General features: G+C 45.2%; 1 protein-coding gene across 1 annotated transcript in view; it reads left to right on the top strand.

Moving 5' to 3' along the window:
• The window catches only part of LOC132828322 (uncharacterized), a 71,142-nt gene that overhangs the window by 1,711 nt on the left and 42,323 nt on the right, over nucleotides 1–27,108 (top strand). Inside the window, exons 2-5 of the mRNA XM_060845322.1 lie at nucleotides 8,572–8,596; nucleotides 12,738–12,863; nucleotides 19,464–19,582; nucleotides 21,370–21,481. Coding sequence (XP_060701305.1) covers nucleotides 8,572–8,596; nucleotides 12,738–12,863; nucleotides 19,464–19,582; nucleotides 21,370–21,481 — 382 coding nt within the window. The remainder of the gene's footprint in view (nucleotides 1–8,571; nucleotides 8,597–12,737; nucleotides 12,864–19,463; nucleotides 19,583–21,369; nucleotides 21,482–27,108) is intronic.

Genomic DNA, 27,108 nt, shown 5'->3' with positions numbered 1-27,108 from the left:
TACCTCCACACATATCATCTACTGCATCCGCTGCACCCGATGTGGCCTCCTCTATATTGGTGAGACAGGCCGCTTACTTGCGGAACGCTTCAGAGAACACCTCCGGGCCGCCCGGACCAACCAACCCAATCACCCCGTGGCTCAACACTTTAACTCTCCCTCCCACTCCACCGAGGACATGCAGGTCCTTGGACTCCTCCACCGGCAGAACATAACAACACGACGGCTGGAGGAGGAGCGCCTCATCTTCCGCCTGGGAACCCTCCAACCACAAGGTATGAATTCAGATTTCTCCAGTTTCCTCATTTCCCCTCCCCCCACCTTGTCTCAGTCGGTTCCCTCAACTCAGCACCGCCCTCCTAACCTGCAATCCTCTTCCTGACCTCTCCTCCCCCACCCCACTCCGGCCTATCACCCTCACCTTGACCTCCTTCCACCTATCCCACCTCCATCGCCCCTCCCCCAAGTCCCTCCTCCCTACCTTTTATCTTAGCCTGCTTGGCTACTCTCTCTCATTCCTGATGAAGGGCTTATGCTCGAAACGTCGAATTCTCTATTCCTGAGATGCTGCCTGGCCTGCTGTGCTTTGACCAGCAACACATTTGCAGCTGTGATCTCCAGCATCTGCAGACCTCATTTTTTACACTAGGAAATTGCCATACCTTAGTAGCAGATCCAAAAGTTCAGAAATACCGCTCCAGCCAAAACAAAACAATTGACGATTCCAGCTCACGAGATTCCTCCTTCCTGTTAAAGAAACATGTTTTCTAAATGTGACGTAGAATCATGTTGTTGGCATTGTTAAGACTTTTAGGACCCAAAGGGGGTTAGGCAGAGCAGGTGGAGAGAAGCTGTTACAAAAACAGAAGTATCTGGAAAAGCTCAGCAGGTCTGGCAGCATCTGTGGAGAGAAATCAAAGTTAACATTTTGGGTCCAGTGATCCTTCCTTAGAACTGATGATCACTAGGAAAATGTTAAAAATCACACAACACCAGGTTATAGTCCAACAGGTTTAATTGGAAGCACATTAGCTTTCGGAATGATGCGCCTTCATCAGGTCAATCACCTGAGGAAGGAGTGGCATACCGAAAACTAGTGTGCTTCCAATTAAACCTGGTGGACTATAACCTGGTGTTGTGTGATTTTTAACTTTGTACACCCCAGTCCAACACCGGCATCTCCAAATTAATAAAATGTTGGTTTTTATGCAGAAGCTAGGGTGAGTGGAGGGGGTAAGGAGTAAATGATCAGTGGGGATACAGCCCAAAGGGTTGGGCAGACAAAGGAGTGGATAACGATCTGGCTAGGAGGGTGAATAGCTGTTAATAGAGACTGTTAGTGGTGAACATTAGGTCATGTGTAATGGCAGACGATGTAATAGCAAGGCCTAGTGCGTGGGGTGAGAGGGCTAGGACATGGAAGAGTTCAGATCCTGAAATTATTGAACTTGATATTGAGACCAGAGGGCTCTAGGGTCCTCAAGCAGGAAATCTTCCAGCTAGTGCTGAGCTTCACTGGGAGGCTGCAGCAAGCCTGAGACAGAGATATTGGCCAGGGCTTATGCCTGAAACGTCGATTCTCCTGCTCCTCAGATGCTGCCTGACCGGCTGTGCTTTTCCAGCATCACACTCTTCGACTCTGACTCTCCAGCAGCTGCTGTCCTCCCTTTCTCCTGCTCTGTTAAAGTAGCAGGCAACTGGAAGTGCAGGGTGTTTTTTGCAGGTGGAATGTAGGTGTTCTGTGAAGTGGACACCCAGCTACACTTTGTTTCCTCAATGTGGAGGAGACCACATTGTGAGCGGCGAACATAGCAGACGAGACTGTAGGAACTTCTTAAGGCTGAAAGACCAGAGGGCACAGGTAACCTCCAAAAGAAGCAAAGATGATGTGAGAAAAATGAAATTTCACTCCATACTGAGTCCGGAAGACCTGCTGAGATTTTGCAGCAACTTTCGTTTTCATTCCCAATCTCTTCAATCTATCCTCATTGCTGAAGTTTTTCATCTCTGGAAGCATTCCTGAAAATTTTCATCACTTAAACAGATAAAATGTGCTGGATTGTGGGGAAAAGGAAGAGAGTGGGATTGAGTAAAAAAATGCTCAAGGCCCTTCATCTCTCATTCCTGATGAAGGGCTCTGGCCCGAAACGTCGAATTTCCTGTTCCTTGGATGCTGCCTAACCTGCTGTGCTTTAACCAGCAACACATTTTCAGCTCTGATCTCCAGCATCTGCAGACCTCACGTTTTAACTAAAAAAAATGCTCAGACAGCCAGTGCAAACACAATGGACTGAATGGCCTCCGTCATGATTCTGTAATCCCATGAGGCGTTCTGACACTCATTCTGGTTCACCCAGCAGGTCCAGGAGAAGCAATGAGCTGTTCTCTGCAGTTTGAATGCACAATGCAGAACTTCAGAGAGTTAGAAAGTAGTATTATTTAGGTAATTCAATAAGTTTGTTAAAAGTCAAATGAAATAATTTGCCATTGTTGCTTTATCCTGACGATGTCCCTATGCTTTACGAATGAGAGGGGAAAAGGCTACAATATTCTAAAGGTGGTTAAGCAACTGGGTTTTAAAAAAAAGTTTCATATTTCAGCAACAACTTTAACTTAAATAGCAATCTTTTCTTCCAAATTCAGAAGAATGACTTAATTACCTGGGATCAGACATATTTAAATATTTCGATTGGGTAGCAGTAAATTCTTTTTAAAGGGATTTATTTGCTTGAAACAAAAACAGACATTACTGGAGAAGCTCAGCAAGTCTGGCAGCATCTGAGGAAGGATCACTGGACCTAAACCATTAACTCTTGATTTCTCTCCACAGATGCTACCAGACCTGTTGAGTTCTTCCAGCAATTTCTGTTTTTGTATCTGCTTTCCAGCATCTGCAGTTCTTTCGGTTTTTAATTGATTGAAATATTGGAATGGTTGACAGTGTGTGCAATCTACAAGATGCGAAGCAGCAACGCAGCCAAAACCCTTCAAAAGTACCTTCCAAATCTGTGAGTTCTACCATCATCGAAGGTCGAGGGCAGCAGAGCACCACCAGTTGCAAGATTCCGCCCCCACCCCCACGCACCATTCTGCCTTGGAAACAGATCATCTACTATATCTACTTTACTATGGCTGGTCAAAATCCCAAAACTCCATCCCTAAAAACACTGTCACTGCTCCTGCACCGTAAGGGTTGCAGTGGCTAGAGAAGGCTGCTCACCGGTGCACTCTCCAGGGAAATAATTGTTGAGGCTTTGCCAGTGTCACTTACACCCCAAACATGAATGTTAAAAAAAATTCAGGATTTGGGGATCATTTGGCCGGAGATAGGGATATGAGATTTTAACTGGCCCCCTTGAAAATTTCTACATTTTAAAATTAGGACTGCTTGCTTAATAATTAAATTCTTAAACCATTTTGTCCCCTGCTGGAGACGGGAATCCTGGTCTTGCAAAGAGTGAAAATTTTGGCATATGTTTTAATTAGTATTTCTGCCTGGCTTTTGAACAAACTGACCACACCCCAATGATGGGAAGCTGTATATTCTGTCCAGTGATCATAACATCTTGGCAGGGATTTGCAGGGGTGTGGATTCGTTGTAACTGGGGTGATTCCAAACTCTGACTCACCTACCCTGGGTTACACCACCTATACTACGGAACTGATATGTCCTTTCAAAACTCATTTTTACAAAGTTTGTCTGACAAAGCTGTGGTCAGATGATTCCTGTGGTCAACTTCAATCCTTTAAATTTTAAAAACCATTTAGAACATAGAATATTACAGTGCAGTACAGGCCCTTCAGCCCTCCATGTTGCACTGACCTGTGGAAACAATCTGAAGCCCATCTATCCTACACTATTCCATTATCATCCATATGTTTATCCAATGACTATTTAAATGCCCTTAAAGTTGGCGAGTCTACTACTGTTGCAGGCAGGGCGTTCCATGCCCCTACTGCTCTCTGAGTAAAGAAACTACCTCTGATATCTGTCCTATGTCTATCACCCCTCAATTTAAAGCAGTGTCCCCTTGTGCTAGCCATCACCATCACCATTTGACCCCATAAAGGTCACAGGTTTCAAAATTGATATTTGGAAATCAAAAAGGATATTAGCAATAAGTAGAAGGTGGGAAAACTTGGGTTGTTTTCAGAAGACATGGATCAGGGGGTGCTCGTCGGACTCTTTCTCTCAGGGTGGAAGTGTCAAACATTACGGGGCAAAAATGTAAGGCGAGTGTGGAAATATTTGAGAGAAATGTGCAAGGAAAGTTTTTTACACAAAGGGTGTCAGGTGCCAGGGGAGGCAGCAAACACATTAGTAAAGTTTAAGAAGTATTTAGACGGAGATATGAAGAGGCAGGGAGTGGAGGGATACAGACCATGTGCAGGCTGTGCATCATGGTCAGCACAAACATTGTGGGCTGAAAGGCCTGTTCCTGTGCTGTACTGTTCTATGTTCGATGATAAAATGATTATCACAAAAATCACACAGAAGATTAGAATCCGTACAGTGTGGAAACAAGGCCTTTCGGCCCAACAAGTCCACACCAACCCACCCAGCCCCATTTCCGTCTGACTAATGCACCTAATACTAAGGGCAATTTAGCATGACCAATATCTCTGCATATCTTTGGAATGTGGGGAACATGTGCAAACTCCACACAGACAATCACCAAGGCTGAGAATTGAACTTGGTACCCTGGTGCTGTGTGACAGCAGTGCTAACCACTGAGCCACCTGCCACACTAAAGGAGGCCATTCAAGCCATTACGTCTGCACTGTCTCTTTCAATGAGCATTATGATTTAGTACTACTCAGTTGGTGTTTCCCCGTAACCCCACGCATTGTTTATTATTTTAAAAATTCATCTAAAGCCCTCTTGCATGCCCCAGTTGAAGATGCGTCCAACATACTTCTCAGCACTATACCCACATCCATAACCACTCGCTGTGTGATAACGTTTCTCCTAGATTAGTTCCAGAGATGAACGGTTTGTCTTATGAGGAGAGTTTGAGCAATTTAGCCTGTACTCTCTGGAATTTAGACAAAGGGAGTAGATCTCATTGACATGCTGAAAGGGATTGGCGAAGGAGACCCAGAATGGATGTTTCTTCATGTGGGGGATTCTAGAATAGTTTTGGGTTCAGGGATGAGCAGATTTAAAACAGAGATGTGGAGAAATTACTTCTTTCATAGAGCCATGAGTCTGCGGAATTAACTATCCCAGAGTGTGGTGGATGTCAGGACATTGAGTATATTATAAGGAGGAGATAGATTTTCAATTAGTAACGGGTTGAAGGGCCACAGGGAACTGACAGGTAAGGCTGAGTGAGATTAACCATGATCATGTTAAAAAGGCGAAGCAGACCTGAGGGGCTGAATGGCTTACTCCTACGAGGGTAAATGGCTCCTCCCTGACTACTCCAGCCTCTGCGTGATTTTGAAAAACTCAATGAAACCTCTGTGTTGCCTCCAAGGAGAACAGCCACAACTTCTCCACTCTAACCTCATAATTGAAGTGTCATACCCTGGGACCATGCTTGTAAACCGCTTCCGCACTCTTTCCAAGATGTTCACATCCTTCCTTTTGTGTGGCACCAGAAATGTACACAGTACTCCAGCTGAGGTCTAACCAGTGTCCAGTGTAAGTTCAGCATCACTTTCTTGTTCCTGTACTCTTTAAGGAGAAAGTGAGGTCTGCAGATGCTGGAGATCAGAGCTGAAAACGTGTTGCTGGAAAAGCGCAGCAGGTCAGGCAGCATCCAAGGAACAGGAAATTCGATGTTTCGGGCATAAGCCCTTCATCAGGAATTCCTGATGAAGGGCTTATGCCCGAAACGTCGAATTTCCTGTTCCTTGGATGCTGCCTGACCTGCTGCGCTTTTCCAGCAACACATTTTCAGCTCCTGTACTCTTTATCCCTCTTACTGAATCTGAGCTTACTGTGGACTTTATCAAATGCTTACTTGGCAGTCTTGCCACGATTAGTGACTTATCCACAAATATATCCAGGTTTCCTGGATCCTTTGTACCCTTTAGTTGAGTCCTGTACCCAAATTCTGTCGACGAAATCAATCACCTCATCCTTCTCCATACTGACTTCATTGCCACCTATCTGCTCACTCTAGCAACTTGTCGATGCCCTTTATGCAATTCTGCACTGTCTCCTACAAAGATTACAGATCTCCCATGTTTTGTGACATTTGAAAGTGTAGAGATTTTTCCCGGGACACTAGAATCTAGGTCATTAATATCTATCAAGAAAAGTAAGGGCCCCTAAACCGACCCCTGGGCAACTTCACCACAAACCTCCCTCCAACCTGAAAAATATCCATTCTGTCTGTTTCCTGCCCCTCAGACAATTTATGAACATTGCTGCTCATATCCCATTTATTCCATGAGTGTAACTTTTCTCACAGTCTTGTGTACCACTGTATTACTCACCTTTTGGAAGTCCATGCACACTACACCAACAGCATTATCTTCATCAATCTTCTCTGTTCCTTCTTCCAGTAAGTCAGTTAACAAGTATTCCCTGAGAAATGATGTGCTAGCCCTTCCTAATGAACCCCCCATTTTTCCATGCACCTATTAATTCTATCCTGAATAATTGTTTCAAGAAGTTTCCCTATCATTGAAGTTAAACTGACTGCTCTGTAATTGCATTTTTTTAAGAAGGGTGCTACATTTGCAATTCTCTCGTTCTCTGGCACTACCCGTGGGCCTCATGACAATTGAAAAATATTTCCAGTAGCTCTGCAATTTCCATACACTTTAGGTTAGATTCCCTACAGTGTGGAAACAGGCCCTTTGGCCCAACTAGTCCACACCAACCCTCTGAAGAGTAACCCACCCAGACCCATTCTCCCTAATTCTACTGGCAATTTAAGTATGACCAATTCACCTATCCTCCACATCTTTGCACTGTGAGAGTGTAACCCATGCAGACACTGGGAGAATGTGCAAACTCCACACGACAATTGCCTCAGGCTGGAATTGAACCAGGTCCCTGGATTGTGAGGCAGCAGTGCTAACCACTGAGCCACCATGTCGCCCCAAATATATCCTTGAGTTCATCTCATTTGGTTCCAACGTTTAATCAACTTTAAATACAGACTCTATTCCTGAGATGCTGCCTGGCCTGCTGTGCTTTGACCAGCAACACATTTTCAGCTGTGATCTCCAGCATCTGCAGACCTCATTTTTTACTTTAAATACAGACATCCTATCCAATGTCTCCTCATTGATTTTAAAGCTTTCCAGGGACTGAGTCTACTTGCCAAGGCCCAGGTCTTTCCTCACTAAAGACAGATGCAGAAAATCCATTTAACAACTAAGCATTTGGCCCACCATGACTGTATTAAACTCCCCAGTTGAAGCACTGCCATCCAACTGAATTGTTTTCAGCAGCTGCAAAGTTGGAAGAAGTTAGCAAGAAGTCCTGTGCACCTGTCAGCGAAACAGAGTAAATGATGACAGGCTGACTATTGCTTCCCAAATCATGGCGCTGGACATAACACCACTACATAAGCTTGGGATCTTTTCTCTTGTTAATTCAACCAATGTGCGGATCACTGGCAAGGCCCATGTTCCTCTCTCCCTTTGGGGGATTCATGCGGATCGGTGCCACAGCATGAGACATTTTTTAAAAGCTTTTTTTGCCGAATATGGGCATCATTGGCTGGGCCACCATTTATTGTCCATCCTTAGTTGGCCTTGAGAAGGTGGTGGTGAGCTGCCTTCTTGAACCGCTGCAGACCATATACTGGGTATACCCGCTGTGCTAAGCGAGGCAGTTCAGGATGGTGAGTGGCTTGGAGGGGAACGTGCAGGGCGGGAGGGGGTGTCCCCATGTATCTGCAGCCCTTGTCCTACTAGATGGTGGAGGCCACACAGGTTTGCTGAAGGAGTCGAAAGGTATGGTGCTGGAAAAGCACAGCAGGTCAGGCAGCATCCAAGGAGCAGGAGAATTGACTTTTTGGGCATAAGTCCTTCATCAGGAATGCCACTCCCCATCCTGAACTCCCTTGTGCAGCACAATGGGTATATCCAGTATATGGACTGCAGTGGTTCAAGAAGGCAGCTCACTACCACCTTCTCAGGGGTAGCTAAGGATCGCTAATGCCCAAAACAAACTCCTATGATAGCATTTCCAAGAAAGGCAGTGGGTTATCTGGGCATTATCATCATGCTGTTTGTGGAAGTTTGCTGTGCACATATCAGCTGCCGTGTTCCCTCCATTATAGCAGTGTATTTGCTTCATTGGCTGTCAAGAACTTTGAGACATCTGTTGGGCAAGAAAGGTGCCATATAAATGCAAGTCTTTTCCATTTGTAAATTCTAAAACACTCAAGGGAAAATAGGCATGTGCAATAAATGCTGAGTCAGCCGGTGACACCCATAACTCTTGAACAAGTAAAAATATTTTGTGATTTCAACATTGTGTTGCTCAAGTTCCACACCCTAGCCAATAGGTAAAACTGTGACTGATAGATATAGTTTGGAATAAATGGAAAAATGTGAGTTCTAACAGATCTAATGTGCAGTTTGTCATTTGTGTCTTTACAGAATCTTCCCTGTCGTGTTATTAAAGGTGGGTACTGAGCTTATTTACCCTTTCTTTTCTCGATTAAAATAATTTGGAGTTAATCCTTCATTGCTCTGTCACCAAGGAGAACATTGAACATGAAGAATACACATCTGTGCACATAAATTCTCATCCACTTCTCATTCTGACTTGGTAGAAAAACCAGTGAGAGATTTGTCAGCTATTTTACATTACCTCACATTCACACTTCAATTGTAGCAAATAGGGAGAGATGTAAAAGTAGGTGCCAGTCTCCTGTTGCCTGTTCCAGTGGGGAGCGGGGTTCCACTGTATAGCGCTGGCTGCTGCTTCTGTTCCTCACCCCAAAAGGAAAGTTAAAAATCACACAACACCACGGTATAGTCCAACAGGTTTATTTGGAAGCACTAGCTTTTGGAGCGCTGCTCCTTTATCAGGAGCTACCACAGTTACCTGATGGAGGAGCAGCGCTCCTAAAGCTAGTGCTTCCAAATAAACCTGTTGGACTACACGCTGGTGTTGTGTGATTTTTAACTTTGTCCACCCCAGTCCAACACTGACACCTCCTCATCATGGACCCCAAAGGTAGGTAGACCAATTATCCACTTTCCAGACCCTCTTGCTCAGTTAACGCAACATCAAGATGAAAACTGCATCACTTTATTTCTGTAGTCATTTGCCACAATTATCTCCTTTACAACAGTGGCCACTTTTCAATTGTGTTTGTTTCAGTGTGGCTTGGGATTTCCTGAAGTGACTGAAAGTAACAGTGAGTGCCTATGTCTATTGGAATCTACAGCCAGATCTGATTCTGTCCTTCCCTAATGCTTCCCAGCGACAGGAATTGACAAATATTCAGGAGCAGGAACTCCCGAGGTAGCTCTGATAGCTAGAGTAACATTCATTTTCTTCCCTTGAAAAATACTTTTTTCCAAGAAATGTATTTTATTCATAAATTTGTACAATTACATTTCAACTTTAAAGTTACAAGAAGTGCATCAAAATTCAGCCAGTCGCCATATAGCATGTTCCACTCTGAGCTGTCTCATTACAATTCTATTAGTCTTAATGCTTAAAATATATATTCCATACCAGGTAACATGCCCTAGGGCAAAACATTTCAAATAGTGCCATAGAAATAAACATTTCTCCACGTATCATATTTTACTCTGAGATGCCTGATTACAGTCTCAATGCTGTTGCTGTTCACACTGTGAATCAGCTGGTTGAGCAGGCAGTGAAAATTCCCGATGAAGAGCTGATGCTCGAAATGTTGACTCTCCTGCTCCTCAGATGCTGCCTGACCGGTTGTGCTTTTGCACCACACTTTTTGACTCTGATCACAGCATCTGCAGTCCTCTCTCTCTCTCTCTCCCAAATGGTATACTGGCCTCTATTGCAAAAGCATTTGAGTACAGGAGCAGGGAAGTCTTATTGCAATTGTACAGGGCCTTGGTGAGACCACAGCCAGGATATTGTGTGCAGTTTTGATCTCCTTATCTGAGGAAAGATGTTCTGATAATGGAGGGAATGCAACAAAGGTTTATCAGACTGATTCCTGGGATGGCAGGACTGACAATAATAGAGAAACTTAATCAGTTACAATTATACTCACGGGAGTTTCGAAGAATGAGGAGGGATCTCATAGAAATCTATAAAATTCTAACAGGATGAGACAAAATAAACACAGGAAAGATGTTCCCAGTGGCTGAAGAGTCCAGATCCATGGGTCATAGCTTAAGGATACAGGGTAGACCATTTGGGACTGAGAAGAGGAGAAATATCAGTGGGGAGTCTGTGGTAGGCTCTGCCACAGAAAGCAGTTGAGGCCAAAATATTGAATTCAAGAAGGAGTTCAACTTAGTTCTTGGGGCTCAAGGGGTCAAAGAAAGTGGGAACTGGATACTGGAGAGAAATTGGGAATGGAAGACTAGAGAGAAAGTGGGAACGGGGTACCAGAGAGAATATGGGAATATGGGACTGGAGAGAATGTGGAAATGGGATACTAGAGAGATATTGGGAATGGAGGACCGAAGAGAAAGTGATAACTGGGCACTGGAGAGAATGTGGGAATATGGGACTGGAGAGAAAGTGGGAATGGGACACTGAGTTGGATGATCAACCATGATCATATTGAATGGCAGAGCAGCCTCAAAGGGCCGAATGGCCTACTCCTGTTCCTGTTTTGTTTGTTTCAAAGTAATTCCACAGAAGGCATACATTCCGAGGAATTCCACGGATTCCAGCCCCACATTGTACTATGGCTGAAAGCCCTTAGAGAATGAACTTGCCCTTGAGAATTGCCCTTAAACATCAACAATTTTCAGGCAGACCAAAAAATTTCTTTCACCAAGTTGACAGTCCTCTCGGCATAGCTGGAGTATATCAGCAAACTGACCAGAGAGCAGAATGCATGATCAGAGTAGGCCTTGGTTCTAACTTGAACATCAAGGCTAATATCCCAGTTAAGGTTTGAGGGAGTTCTGCAGTAGATATATGAACCAAAGTCCCATCTGCCTGCTCAGGTTACTGTAAGAGATCCCAGGAGACTATTTTGAAGAAGAACAGGAATGTTATCCCACGGTTGGAACGATGGCTCTGTTTCCATGCTGTACATCTCTGTGACTCTATGTATCTTGGCCAATAGGTATTGACCAATCAACATCACAACAATAGATAGGGCGGCACGGTGGCACAGTGGTTAGCACTGCTGCCTCACAGCGACAGAGACCTGGGTTCGATTCCCGACTCAGGCGACTGACTGTGTGGAGTTTGCACGTTCTCCCCATGTCTGCGTGGGTTTCCTCCGGGTGCTCCGGTTTCCTCCCACAGTCCAAAGATGTGCGGGTCAGGTGAATTGGCCATGCTAAATTGCCCGTAGTGTTATGTAAGGGGTTGGGGTATGGGTGGGTTGCGCTTCGGCGGGTCGGTGTGGACTTGTTGGGCTGAACGGCCTGTTTCCACACTGTAAGTAATCTAATCTGGTCATTACCTCAGCATTGTTTGATGAAGTTTGCTGTGGGAATACAAATTGGATGCTACATTTCCTACATTGCACTATACACAAAAGGATTTACTTAACTGTAAAATGCTTTTAGATGTCCAGCACTTGTGAAAAATGCAACACAAATGTGAGTCTTTTTTTATCATTTTAAAAATATTCAACAGAAAGGGAAAACAAGCAAAATCAAGCAATTCCTAAGAAATGTGTTTCACCACAAAAGGAGATGATGGAGTGTCTGGAAAGTGACTTAATTTCTCTCAGTGACACAGGAGAGATAAATAGAGAACAGTGCTCTTTAGACGCTGGAGTACAGAAACCTGGTTGTCCATTCAGGGTCTCTGTTCATTAACATGACATTAGCCCAAATTTCTGAGTGACATTCATAGCAAAGTAGGAAATAGAAAGAGGCCATTCATTCTCTTGAGGCTGTTTTGTCATTCACTTACATCATGATTGAACCTTAACTCGGAAAAGCAACTAAGATAATCAAAGACCACTCTCACCCCAGTTATACTCTCTACCAGAGCCCTCTCACCCCAGTTATACTCTCTACCGCCCTCTTCCATCGGATGGTAGGTACAGAAGTTTGAATACACATCCGAACAGATTCAAGAGCAGCTTCTCCCCTGCTATTATCAGATTTTTGAGCAGACCTCTCAAATGTTAATTCTGATCTCTCTGTCGCTCTGCACCATCTCTATGGCTGTAACACTGTATTCTACACTCTGTTTCGTTACCCTGATACACTTTGTATGGTATGATGTACCGATACAGCACACAAAGCAACATTTTTCACTGTATCTCGGTACATGTAACAAGAATAAATCAACAAATTAATATTCGTTATTATCCTGATCCAACCAAAACCCAAGATGCTCAGTTTTGACATTTTTGATTGATTCGTTATCAAACTTCAACAGTCTTTTTTGAGGGAGAGAGTTCTAGACCTCGTTACATTTTTATGTGAAGAGTTGCAATTCTAATCCTGGCTTTAATTTTAAAATTATGCCCCCTTCTAATGTTTGTTTTGAAATTCATAATTCAATTGCACTATAATCTTCTAAACTTTTTGGAATCCAAGCGTAGTCTAGGCAACTTGGAAGGGTTTACACGTGAGCGAGGATCGATCACTTCTGTCTCACAGTTTTTTCTTTATTTCATCAGGTGATTGTCTGCCCAAGTACCATGATACTTGGCCTCTTTCACCACCTCGAAACATGGATATACACATCGTTCTGCTGAAGGGGGTCGGGCCAGTGCTAGAGATCAATTTCACCTATTCAGCTGATGGTAAGACATTTCTCCCCCCACCTTGATTCTTTCACGGGACATGCAAAGCCAATATTTGTTGCCCATTTCCTGTTTACCTTTGAACCAAATGGATTGTTGGGTTATTTTAGAAGACTATTAAAGATCAACCACATTGCTGTGTTTCTGAAACCAAGGCAGATTCCCTTCCCTCGAGGGCATTAATGATTAATGGATTGTAGCCATGGTGTGGCCCCATTACTGAGCTGACCTTTATATTCCAAATTTGGTCATTGAATTTAATACCTTTAATAATTTATGGGTGGCATGGTGCTTAGCACTGCTGCCTCACAGCACCAGGGACCCAAGTTCGATTCCAGCTTCGGGCTGGAAACTGTGTGGAGTTTGCACATTCTCCCCGTGTCTGTGTGAGTTTCCTCTGGTTTCCTCCAACAATCCAAAGATGTGCAGGTCAGATGAATTGGCCATATTAAATTGTCGATCGTGTTCAGGGATGAGTCAGTTAGGAGCCTTAGTCATAGAGTCATAGAGTAGGGGAATGGGTCTGGGTGGGTTACTCTTCAGAGGGTTGGTGTGGACTTGTTGGACCAAATGGCCAGTTTCCACACTGTAGAGATTCTATGATTCTATGATCTGTCTGCTTTGCTGGCGGGATTTAAACCTGTACCACCAGCCCATGGTCTGGGTCTTTGGATTACTAACCCTTGATGTTACCGCTATGGTACCATCTCCCTCACAATGATACAAAGAAGAAGCCTTTCCAAATGTCACCTACATATCTTTCTACAAACCCAGCGGAACTCCTTGCAATCCAAATATTCACATTAGTTTTCTCCATGTACTCCTGTAGTTACTGTAACGAGGTCAGCCAGGTGGACTTCATAGAATATGAGTTCCCTGTTTGGGGCTGTTAATCTGATCCAATTAGGGAACCCAGGCTGACAGATATAAACAGGTGTCAGACATCCTGTTCACTCTGAGAGCTGGCTCTGAAGGAACTGGATCAGTGTCAAGGATTCTCCACCTGTGAATAAAGTGTGATTTGGTGTCGGGATATGGCCTCTGTGGAGTTATTTCAACTCTAACCCACCAGCTTTAGGCATGATCCTCTGATACTGTAGGTGCAACGAAATGGGGAAGAAAACACAAGATTGGCACTAGGAAATGATGCTGTTTTGAGGAGCTGGTGCACAATGAGCTGAATAACCTCCTTTTGCTAAAGATGACCAAGCTAGTTAATATTCTTTACTATATTGTACATTGTAGAATGTGAAATGTGTGATTTATCTTTTGGTGTAACCTTTCATGTTCTTTTCATTGTGCCTTGCTTGGCTTATTGGCAGGGACAAAATTTTTTGCTCATCCCAGTTGTCCTGATACAGAATGCTATGTTAAGCCAATTAGAGTCATAGAGATGTGCAGCATGGAAACAGACCCTTTGGTCCAACTTGTCCACTCCAACCGGTTATCATCAGTTAATCTAGTCCCATTCACCAGCATTGGCCCACATTCCTCTAAATGCATCCAGTTCATGTGCCCATCCAGATACCTTTTAAATGCTGTAATTGTATCAGCCTCCATCACTTCCTCTTGCAGTTCATTCTATACATGCACTACCCTGTGCATGAAAACATTACCCCTCAGGTCCCTTTTAAATCTTTCCCCTCTCACCTTAAACCTATGTCTTCTGAGTTTGGACTCTCCTACCATGGGAGATTGACTTCTGCCTATCTGCCCCACATGATTTTATAAACCTCTATAAGGTTACCCCTCAGCCTCCAACGCTCCAGGAAAAATAGCCCCAGCCTGTTCAGCTTCTCCCTTATAGCTCAAGCTTTCCAACCCTGCCAGCATCCTTCTAAATCTTTTCTGAACCCTTTTCAGGTTTAACACCCTCTTTCCTATAGTAGGGACACCAGAACTGAATGCAGTATTCCAAAAGTGGCCTCACCAATGTCCTGTACAGCCTCGCCATGACGTCATAACTCTTATGCTCAATGCACTGACCAATAACGGCAAGCATACCAAACACTTTCTTCTCTGCCCTGTCTACGCTGGAGCTCCACTTTCAAGGAATTCTGAACCTGCACCCCAATATTTTTGTGTTTGCCAACACTTCCCAGGATAAAAAATGAGGTCTGCAGATGCTGGAGATCACAGCTGAAAATTGCTGGTTAAAGCACAGCAGGTCAGGCAGCATCCAAGGAATAGGAAATTCGACGTTTCGGGCATAAGCCCTTCACTTCCCAGGACCCTAACATGAAGTGATTTGTCTTACCAAAATGCAACACCTCACATTTATCTAAATTAAATTCTATCTGCCATTCCTCGGCCCATTGACCCACATGATCAAGGTCCCGTTATACTCTGAGATAACCACCTCACTATCCACTACACCACCAATCACGGGGTCATCTGCAAACTTACTAACTATACCTCCTGTGTTCACATCCAAATCATTTATATAAATGACAAAAAGCAGTGGACCCAGCACCGATCCTTGTGGCACAGCATTGGTCACAGGCCTCCAGTCTGAAAAACAACCCTGCATGACCATCTTCTGTCTCCTATTTTCAATCCAATTTTGTATCAAAATGTCCAGCTCTCCCTGGATTCCATGTGATAAAACCTTGCTAACCACTCTGCCATTTGTTGAATGTCCAGCTGAAGTTCTTGTAGACAGCATCCACTGCTCCGCCCTCATCAATCCCCTTCGTTACTTCTTCGAAAAACTCCATCAAATCAGGGAGACGCCATTCCCCATGTATGAAGCCATGTCAACGATTCCTAATCAGTCCTTGCCTTTCCAAATGCATGAAACCCTGTCCCACAAACATGATTTTAATCATTGCTTACTAAACTCTATTTTGTTTGAAAAATTTGCAGAAAATGATTACAAACTGCTCAAATTTGACATTGTAATGAAATTAATTTTTTTGCAGTAGTCTATGAGTTATTCCACTGATGTTAATTCCAGGATTTAATTACAATTAACATTTACATTTCATGACAATATTAGTTTTTCTAGTGCAAAATGTGCTAAGGAATGTTATGTGGGTTCCATGGCTCCTGAAAGATGGAAAAAGAACAGAAAAGGAGCTGTCTGTGAAAGACGGGGAGGATTAAGTGACAGAGAGTTAGTGGTTCAAAGGCAGAGGGAGTGGTCATGGGACAGGAAACTGGAGGGGATGTGAAAGACAGAAAGAGGGGATGTGAAAGACAGAAAGAGAGATGTGGCAGACAGAAGGAGGGGATGTGACAGAGAGAAGGAGGGGATGTGACAGAGAGAAGGAGGGGATGTGACAGAGAGAAGGAGGAGGTGTGACAGACAGAAGGAGGGGATGTGAAAGAGAAAAGAGAGGATGTGAAAGAGAGAGGAAGGAGTTGTGAAAGAGAGAAGGAGGGGATGTGAAAGAGAGAAGGAGGGGATGTGAAAGAGAGAAGGAGGGGATGTGAAAGAGAGACTGAGAGGATGTGACGGATAGAAGGGGGAGATATAACAAACAGAAGAAGGGGATGTGAACGAGAGAAGGGGGGAATATGACAAACAGAAGGAAGGGATGTGAAAGAGAGAAAGTGAGGATGTGAAAGAGAGACTGAGGGGATGTGACAGACAGAAGGTGGAGATACAACAGACAGATGGAGGGGATTTGGCAGAAAGAAGGAGGGGATGTGAACGAGAGAAGGGGGGATGTGAAAGACAGACGGAGGAGATGTGAAAGAGAGAAGGAGGGGATGTGAACGAGAGAAAGAGGGGATGTGACAGGCAGAAGGAGGGGATGTGAAAGAGAAAAGAAGGAGATGTGAAAGAGAGATGGAGGGCATGTGAAAGACTGAAGGAGGAGATGTGAAAGAGAGAATGAGGGGATGTGACAGACAGAAAGTGGAGATGTGACAGACAGGAGGGAATGTGAAAGAGAGGAGGAGATGTGACAGACTAAAGGAGGGAATGTGGAAAAGAGAAGGAGGAGGTGTGAAAGAGAGAAGGAGGAGGTGTGAAAGATTGCAGGAGGGAATGTGAAAGATAGAACGAGGGGATGCGACAGACAGAACGTGCCAGGGAAGACAAAATGAGATAAAGATTAAAAGTTTAAGCCTCATATAAAAAACGGAATGAAAACCTGGCAGACATGTTTGAGATTTCCAGCATACACAATGCTTTAGTTTGGAATGAAGATTCTTTTATTGTTTAAATCCTCCAAAGGGGAATTGCGTTGTTCCCAGAGATAGATGCCTAAGTATGAAGTATTCCAGACAAATCCCCACTCTATCTCCTTGTTTCACAAATCTGTTGAACATGTGGATTCAGAAAGGTGACCGATCAGACAGTAAATGGGAAAAAAAACCACATTTTTCTTTTCAAAAATAATCTACCCATGAAATATGTGAAAATATTTTATGGAGCAGTTCAAATTTGACATGATGTGAAGTGTAATACAGTTCAATTTTATTCAGTACACCATCTGACACTAAAGGTTGCTCTGAGCATGAATTTAATCCCTAGGTTAGTGTGAGTATGGGTGCACCTCCATCTCCCATGAGGAACTTACCCCTCCCCTGTCCCTGATCTTTTACCCACACTTTCCATCAAATCCAGCATCCCTCTCCCACCCCAATCCCTCACCTTTGTAGCATGTACTGACTTTGGTGGATCTGAAATCCCCCTCTCGCCCTGTCCAACCTAGAGACACGGAAACTCGACTGAGAGCTTAAAGTCTCTCCAGCCTTAGTGTTGCAGAGTGTTTCCATCCCACATCCAAATTCAAACCATGGTCTGTGACACCAAATCCCACCACCCAACTCTACTTCCTTTGTACTTCTCCAATGCTGAAGAAGAGCCATTGGACTCAAAACGTTAGCTCTGCTTTCTCTCTCCACAGATGCTACCAAACCTGCTGAGTTTCTCCAGCAATTTTTGATTTTCCTTGCTTTATACTTTACTGAGCAATTTCAGAGAGTGGTAGAAATAGAATTTATTGTCGTGTGTACTCAGATACAGGAATACAGGAGGACAGTAAGAAGTGTACAATGTCACCATTCCCGGCACCAGATTAGGAACAAAGTAGAAAAATAAGGCAATAAAGTTTAAAGTTCAACACGACAGTCCCTTTTAAAGTGCTTAGCCATGTTCGATCTCCTCTGTAGGCAACAGCACTGCAGGTTCCACAAGACCTCAAGCTCACTGACCCCCGCATTGTGTTCGCTCCTTCGCTCACCCCCTGCACTCCCTCATTGTCCCCCTCCACTCTCTCGCTCTGTCCCTCCACTCCCTTGCTCTCCCCCTGCACTCCCTCACTCTCCCCCTGCACTCCCTCACTCTCTCCCTGCACTCTCTCGCTCTGTCCCTCCACTCTCTCACTCTCCCCCTCCACTCTCTTGCTCTGTCCCTCCACTCCCTCACTCTCCCCCTGCACTCCCTCACTCTCCCCCTGCACTCTCTTGCTCTGTCCCTCCACTCTCTCGCTCTCCCCCTCCACTGTTTTGCTCTGTCCCTTCACTCCCTCGCTCTCCCCCTGCACTCCCTCACTCTCCCCCTGCACTCTCTCGCTCTGTCCCTCCACTCTCTCACTCTCCCCCTCCACTCTCTTGCTCTGTCCCTCCACTCCCTCGCTCTCCCCCTGCACTCTCTCGCTCTGTCCCTCCACTCTCTCGCTCTCCCCCTCCACTGTTTTGCTCTGTCCCTTCACTCCCTCGCTCTCCCCCTGCACTCCCTCACTCTCCCCCTGCACTCTCTCGCTCTGTCCCTCCACTCTCTCGCTCTCCCCCTCCACTGTTTTGCTCTGTCCCTCCACTCCCTCGCTCTCCCCCTGCACTCCCTCACTCTCCCCCTGCACTCTCTCGCTCTGTCCCTCCACTCCCTCGCTCTCCCCCTGCACTCCCTCACTCTCCCCCTGCACTCTCTCGCTCTGTCCCTCCACTCCCTCGCTCTCCCCCTGCACTGTCCCACTGTCTCCTGTATTAGGCTTGCTATCTCGCTCTCTCCCACACTCTCACCCAGCCCTGCATTGGCCTCACTCTCCCCAGTGATGCATCAAAGTCGACACCCCCTCACCACTGTCGCTGGGAAGAAACTTTACCTCAGGTGTGCTGGATACCTTGAAACCACTGACCGTTCCCTAGAAGGTAGTTGGGATGCTGAGGTGGGTATGTAGAGCTCAGTAAACAACAGGTTACCTTGCTGCCCTCATCATTCAAATAAACTCAGGATCGTATTTTGAACCCCACACCTATTTCCCACAGGAAATCAAGGAAGCACAAAACATACAAATAGGTGCAGGGGTTCGCTTCCTGAGGTTTCTCCAACATTTAAGAAAATCCTGATTGAGTTTCCCCAGATCCTCGACTCACCTATTGCCCAAACTCCAGTCACTGTCATCTTGAACGTGCTCAGAGCCTGAACATCTGCAGCTCAGTTGTAATTATTCACAGTCGTGGGCATGAATGGGATGTGAGGGAAGGTAAAGGGGCAATTCTTTTCTGTATTGTGTTTGGTCTGAGTGAGGATTGCCAGTGGGAGGGCCCCAAGGAGGCAGGGTGAGGTGACTGGACAGGAGGGAAGGAAATAAAAGAGAAAGGCAAAGATCAATCCTCTGTTGCTGACTCTTAAATTCTTCTCTTTAGCAAATCTAATTTCCATCAATAAGACGGTGATTGCCATTTCTCAAGTGGGCTCAGTGCAGTGTGTAACGTATTGGTACATCAATGGATTCCCAGCACAGACCAATTACAAAGGAGAACTGGTCAGTAGCAATTCCTTTATTCGTTCATTTCTCTGCCTCCTCTTCTCTCCTGGGAACCTTGGTGTCAGCTGTAGCCCAGTGGGTAGCTATATCACCTCTTAGGCTCATAGAATCCCTACAGTGTGGAAGCGGGTCATTTAGCCCATTGGGTTTACAGCTACCCTCGAAAAGCATCCCACCCAGACCCATCCCCTAACCCTAATCCTAACCCATCCACCTAATCTACACATCCCTGGGCACTATGGGTAATTTAGCATGGCCCACCTAACCTACACATCTTTGGACTGTGGGAGGAAACTGGAGAACCCAAGGGAAACCCACGCAGGAATGGGAGAATATGCAAACTCCACACACAGTCAGTTGCCCAAGGGTGGAATCGAACCTTGGTGTCTGGCACTGTGAGGCAGTAGTGCTAACCACTGAGCTACCCTGCCACCCCACTTGAGCCAGCTGAGCACATGCGTCCTTCAGATGGGATGTTACCCTGAAGCCCAGCCTGCCATCTCAGGGAACATATAGAATGTGGCACTCAATGAAGATGGGCAAGGGAGTTCTCATTGGTCTTCTGTTCATAATTAATCCTTCAAACAGCATCGCTGAAAGAGATTTCCAGGATTTGTTTGTGGGATCTGGCTATGCAAATGGCTGCCACAGCTATTACATCAGGACGATCACAACACTCCAACGTTTGTTCATTGGCTGCAAGGCTCTCCTCTGAGATTGTGACGGGCACTTACATAAAGCCCTTCTTGTCTCTTGTCTGAAGTCTTTCATTGCTACTGGAGGCACCATTCAATAGGGGGATGAGATGGGCAGCTTAAATAATGATGGGGAGTATGCTTGGCAATAGGAGAATTCAAATGTGTGTCCATCAGGGTCCTTCCAGCTCTCTGGTCTATTCTGAGCAGGAGATGAGAATGTTAGAAATAGGAGAAGGTTTAGGCTATTTGGCCCCTTGATCCTGCCCTGCCATTCAGTGAGACCATTGTGATCCTAAGTTGTCCACACTCTAGTTGCCTGCTTGCCTTCCATAATCCTTGTACCTCAAGAAACTGCCTTGAATGTATTCAAAGACTCAGCTTCCACATCTGTCTGGTGGGGTCCGGAATTCCACAGCCTGATGATACTCTAGACATGAAATTCTTCTTATTCTGAAACTGTGCCACTTGGTTCTTGAAGGGGCATTCTTATCTAGTAGGGTCTGGCTGAGATGTCTGAGACCTAATGGAATTAAAGGTCAGGATACTTAAATATGAATTAATAGATAACCAGGTGTCTAAATTTGGGGGACGAGTCATCAGTGTGTTTGGAATTCGTGGTGTGCAATCTAGAAATAAAACTCCGAGTGAAAAGATGCATGCCTGGCCACTGTCTGACCAGCATTTTCATTCCTGATATTTAATAAGGGAAGTCATCCCTCCAAATCTTAGAGATTTCAATTGATCGCCTTTCCTTCTTCTGAACTCCAGTAACTGTTCCTCACAAAAAAAACCCCTCCATCAGATTCAATCGATCCATAGAAATTCCAGGGGAAGTCTTCCTCTATTTCTTAAAAAAAAAATTGAGCTTGAAATATTAGTTTGGTATCTCTCCCCCCAGATGTTACCAGAGCTGTTGAGTTTCTCCAGCACGTTCTGTTTTTATTTCCTCCTTGATTTCCTGCTTTATGCAAACCCTTCTGGATCTTTCTGGAGAGGTCCCAAAGATATGGTTCACTGTGTTGATAGTTTGTCAAGTTATAACAAACGGGAGGCCGGACATGTGACCTGTAATCTTTTCTCTCCCAGTGGAGTCTGACTTATCACAGCTGCCATCGACTGAAACCTGCACAGCTTCTGTCTGTTAATATCTACAGCATCCCACCCACCGAGGTTCTGGTGAAGAACGTCCGCTCACCAGGTGAGAGTCTCAAAACTTAATCTGAACAGTTTTATCAGCAAATATCTTCAGTCCATGAGCTGAGCAATGTCAGGTCGTCAACTTTGCTGACTCAGGTCAACTTGCATGTGACAAACAATCACATGACAATTGATCATATGACATTAGACCACATGATTCCAACGGTGTGACATCTGATCGTGTTGTTTCATTGCACGACATCTTGTCACGTGACATTTCGAGTTGTGAAGTGATGCAGCACAGGAAGAGACCATTCAGCCCATCTTGCCTGCAACTTGTAACGTTTTTGAAGAATGCCACATCCCCTGCCTCCGGCAGCCCCAAAAGCCACGCAGTATTCACATGTCCACGGGCTGATCCACCTTTAGCCAATCAGTGATATTGACACAGCACTAATCAATCATTTGACACCTGACACATGCTCACGCTATCACTGAATCTGAGTGTCATCAAAAAGAGACATTTTATCAAAGTTTTTCATCTTGCATCCATCAAGCCAATTCACAAGAAAACCAATAAAGGGGAAAGCCAACATTTACACCAACATTATCGCCTTGAATTGGTATTCTTGCAAATTGTCCTGACAAGTCCAAGATGAAAAGCTTCAACAAAATACAGGTGATCTCTGGGCTGAAAACGGGTTCCGTTCTGCAATCCCTTTGTAACTTAGTTGTACATAAGTTGAGTCACAATGCAGGACAATGGAAAACAACTTTTCATAAGTCCAGGAACTGTTCATTTATCAGTTTCCAGCAATTCTTCAAGTTCTAAACACCAAATGAGAATTTATTGTCTTAAGGTTGGATCGAGTGTAGCCTCCAGTTGACCTCACATTGACCTCCAGTTTCATCTGTACAACCCCCACACATACTGCATGCTGTACTTCATCATGTCTGGTTGATACTGTGCCTGAGAGATTAACCTCCCATTCTTGGAGGTTCTGCACACTGTGGGATGATTAGAAAGCCTAACATCACCACTAGCTCTCCCCAAAAGATGCACTTGGTCACAGCAGGGCAATGACCTCTCAGCAATTGCTCAATTGGTAGCACTATCAGACTTTCCAGGTTCCAATCCAGGTTTTGAGTGTAAAACCCAAGGCAGCCCAGTGTTGAGGGAGCTCTGCACTCTCAGAGGTGCTGTCTTTTAGACGAGAGGTGAAACCGAGGCCAAGTCTGGGTCTCCTTGCCATTTGGAACTTCTTACAACAGACAGCTGTGGGGCAGAGTACTTGCGTATATTTAAGGATGAGATAGATAGATCCTTAATCAGTCGACGAATCAAGGGTTATGGGAAAGGGCTGGAAAGTGAATGTGAGGAGTATTAAATCAGTCATGATTTAAGATAGGCTCAATGACCTACTCCTGTTCCTGTTTCATATGGTCTTACAATCTTCTGGTCTATCTGTCTGCTCGCATATATGTAAAGAAATCTATGGCATTGTTTCGAAGAAAAGAAGTGAATCTCTTCAGTATCCTGGCCAATATATAAGCCTCAATTGACAAGACAAATACTGCATATATGTTATCATCTCTTTGCTGTTTGTGAGAGTGCTGTACGCATTTGACTGCTGCCTCTCCTCCATTACAGCAGTGATTACATTTCAAAAGTAGTTCTTTGGCACTAAAGTACTTTGAGGTGCCCAGAGGTTGAGAAAAGCACAATATAAATGCAGTCCTTTCACCCTTTTTCACTTAAACATTTATGGCTGAACCTCCCTGTCTGCAGTTAGTTTGGAAAGGACAATATTCATAGACCTGCTTGCATTAGGCTGCGCTGTTATTCCAAAATTAAACTATTAGAAGAATATGATTGATTGCACTTTAATATAAACACACTGTATTCTTGAAATATCTTTTGGCTTCTCTTGTTTAGACTGCATGATATTTAAATTCCTGTGAGTTAATTTTATTCTGTTAAAATGTGATACTATATACAATCATGTTGCTGTTTTTCTGTACTGATGTGTTTCTGGTCTGTATCTGGAAATGTTGCATGCTATACATAGCCAGGAAAGAATGGAAATGTTGGGTTCAGTCCTAAATTAAGTAGACATGGTGGTGGCACGGTGGCACAGTGGTTAGTACTGCTGCCTCACAGTGCCAGAGACCTGGGTTCAATTCCCGACTCAGGTGACTGTGTGAAGTTTGCACATTCTCCCCGTGTCTGTGTGGGTTTCCTCCCACAGTCCAAAGATGTGCAGGTCAGGTGAATTGGCCATGCTAAATTGCCTGTAGTGTTAAGCAAAAGGGGTAAACATAGGGGTCTGGGTGGGTTGCGCTTCGGCGGGTTGGTGTGGACTTGTTGGGCCGAAGGGCCTGTTTTCACACTGTAAGTAAACATTTTAATTGCTACTATCATCAGCGTGCATGGTTTCAAGCAGACACTGAGTAAACACTTCAACTTAGCAATTAATGGTAAGACAGGTATCACAAGTACTGAAATATTTCTGATCTTATCACACCCTTTCTCACTCCATCAACAAAATGAAATCATTTTATATATAGCATACCAAGAATTAAGATCCCTTCAGAGCCCAGTTACTCTTACATAGGTCGTGGGTGTCCCTGGCTGGGTCAGTATTTATCGCCTAAACCTATTGCCCTTGAGAAGGTGGTGGTGAGCTGCTTTCTTGACCTGCTGCAGTCCATGTGATATTGACAAACCCATAATGTCCTTAGGGAAGGAACTCCAAGATTTTGACCCAGTGACAGTGAAGGACCAGCAATATATTTCCAAGTCAGGACAGTGAGTAGTTTAGAGGAGAGCCTGTAGGTGGTGGTGTTCCCATGTATCTGCTGTACTTGTCGTTCTAGATGGGTGAAGTGACAGGTTGAGAAGGTGCTGTTTAAGGAGGCTTGGTGAGCTGGAGCTCATCATCTTGAAGTGGGAACACCTTGTGAGTGGGTGGCGGAGGGAGTGAAATTAAAGTTAACTTGAAGTAAAGTTACCACAGTCGAAATACCAGCCCATGGATATGGGCCGAGGGCAAGCACAGGTCAGAGTAACAGGGAAAATGCATCTTAATAGACACCAAGTTCCCATGCACGCCAATCTACATTGAATCCTGCTTAGCAAGCCCCTTGACCCTCATTTTAGAACCCTTCCTAGGCATCACTCCCAATCACAGCTCTGTCACCTATAACTATCCAAGATCTCTGTGTTCTACCATCTCAGGTATCTTGTGCATTACCTACTCCCTGGCCTTACTATTAATGGCTCTGTGGGCCTTTAGCTCTGGAAATCCCACTCCTAAATGTTACTGCCTCTCTATTTTGCTCTCCTCCTGTAAGGCAGACTTTAAAAACTTCCTTCTATTGATCAATCTTTGCGTCGCCTGTCCTAATGACTATTTCTTTGATTTGCGGTCAACTACCCACAATTACTGACATTTGAGAGAAGCATTAAATTGGAGGCCCATTCGATGCTACTGCCTACACCCATATCTGCGTTGACATAATGCTTTAAGTGGTATTCCAAAGTACTTCACGGGTGCATCAAGCAAAAATTGAAATCAAGTCACATCAGGGAGTACTAGAACTGGTGTCCAAATGTAGATGAGAGAGATAGGTTTTAATTAAGAAAGAAAGGGGGATGGTGAGTTTATTTTCTGAGGAATGAGCATTGGTCATTTCCAGAGCTGAGCTCCGAGTCTGCTGAAAGACCAGTAAATGGTGAAGGTAGCAAATTAGCCAAGGGAAGTGGGCATAGGACAGGACTGACTGAACTGGTCCTCACTCTGAACAACTTCTCTTTCCAATTCTCCCACTTCCTCCAAACTAAAGGAGTTGCCATGGGCACCCGCATGGGCCCCAGCTATGCCTGCCTCTTCGTAGGATATGTGGAACAGTCCATCTTCCGCTGCTACACTGGCACCACCCCCCACCTTTTCCTCCGCTACATCGATGACTGTATCGGCGCTGCCTTGTGCTCCTACGAGGAGGTTGAACAGTTCATCCACTTTACCAACACCTTCCGCCCCGACCTCAAATTTACCTGGACCATCTCAAACTCCTCCCCACCCTTCCTAGACCTTTCCATTTCTATCTCGGGCGACCGAATCAACACGGACATTTACTACAAACCAACCAACTCCTACAGCTACCTAGACTACACCTCCTCCCACCCTGCCCCTGTAAAAACACCATCCCATATTCCCAATTCCTTCGTCTCCGCCGTATCTGCTCCCAGGAGGACCAGTTTCAATACCGTACAGCCCAGATGGCCTCCTTCTTCAAAGACCGCAATTTCCCCCCAGACGTGATCGGCGATGCTCTCCACCGCATCTCCTCCACTTCGCGCTCCTCCGCCCTTGAGCCCCGCCCCTCCAACCGCCACCAGGACAGAACCCCACTGGTCCTCACCTACCACCCCACCAACCTCCGCATACAACGTATCATCCGCCGTCATTTCTGCCACCTCCAAACGGACCCCACCACCAGGGATATATTTCCCTCCCCTCCCCTATCAGCATTCTGAAAAGACCACTCCCTCGTCAGGTCCACACCCCCCACCAACCCAACCTCCACTCCCGGCACCTTCCCCTGCAACTGCAAGAAATGCAAAACTTGCGGCCACACCTCCCCCTTTACTTCCCTCCATGGCCCCAAGGGATCCTTCCATATCCGCCACAAATTCATCTGCACCTCCACACATCATTTACTGCATCCGCTGCACCCGATGTGGCCTCCTTTATATTGGGGAGACAGGCCGCCTACTTGCCGAACATTTCAGAGAACAGCTCTGGGACACCTGGACCAACCAACCCAACCACCCCATGGCTCAACACTTCAACTCCCCCTCCCACTCCACCGAGGACATGCAGGTCCTTGGACTCCTCCATCACCAGACCATAGCAACACGACGGCTAGAGGAAGAGCGCCTCATCTTCTACCTAGGAACCCTCCAACCACAAGGGATGAACTCAGATTTCTCCAGTTTCCTCATTTCCCCTCCTCCCACCTTGTCTCAGTCCCAACCCTCGAACTCAGCACCACCTTCCTAAACTGCAATCTTCTTCCTGACCTCTCCGCCCCCACCCCACTCCGGCCTATCACCCTCACCGTGACCTCCTTCCACCTATCACATCTCCATCGCCCCTCCCCAAGTCCCTCCTCCCTACCTTTTATCTTAGCCTGCTTGGCACACTTTCTTCATTCCTGAAGAAGGGCTCATGCCCGAAACGTCGATTCCCCTGCTCCTTGGATGCTGCCTGACCTGCTGCGCTTTTCCAACAACACATTTTCAGTTCTGATCTCCAGCATCTGCAGTCCTCGCTTTCCCATAGGACAGGAAAGTGGAGTTGAAATAGAAGATCATCTACAATCTGAGAGAATTTCAGAGCAGATACAAGCAACCATTTCATGTTTTATTTACCCCTGGTATGAGAGAGTCACTGCTAATGCTGGCATCTACAAAACAACGTAAGAACTACATAGCCCTTTGAACCTGCTCCGCCATTCACTAAGATCAGGGCTGATCTTATGGGCTCAGCTCCACCTACCCAGCCTCTCACAGTAACCCTTAATTCCTTTAATGTTCAAAAAATGGCTATCTTAGTTTTTAAAATGTTTACTGAAGTCGTATCAACTACTTCACTGGGCAGGGAATTCCATAGATTCACAACC

Source organism: Hemiscyllium ocellatum, chromosome 26 (assembly GCF_020745735.1).
Source record: "Hemiscyllium ocellatum isolate sHemOce1 chromosome 26, sHemOce1.pat.X.cur, whole genome shotgun sequence".
NCBI classification, from domain to species: Eukaryota; Metazoa; Chordata; class Chondrichthyes; order Orectolobiformes; family Hemiscylliidae; genus Hemiscyllium; species Hemiscyllium ocellatum.
Note: the sequence above shows the minus strand (reverse complement) of the source record. Positions and strands in the feature narration are given on the sequence as shown.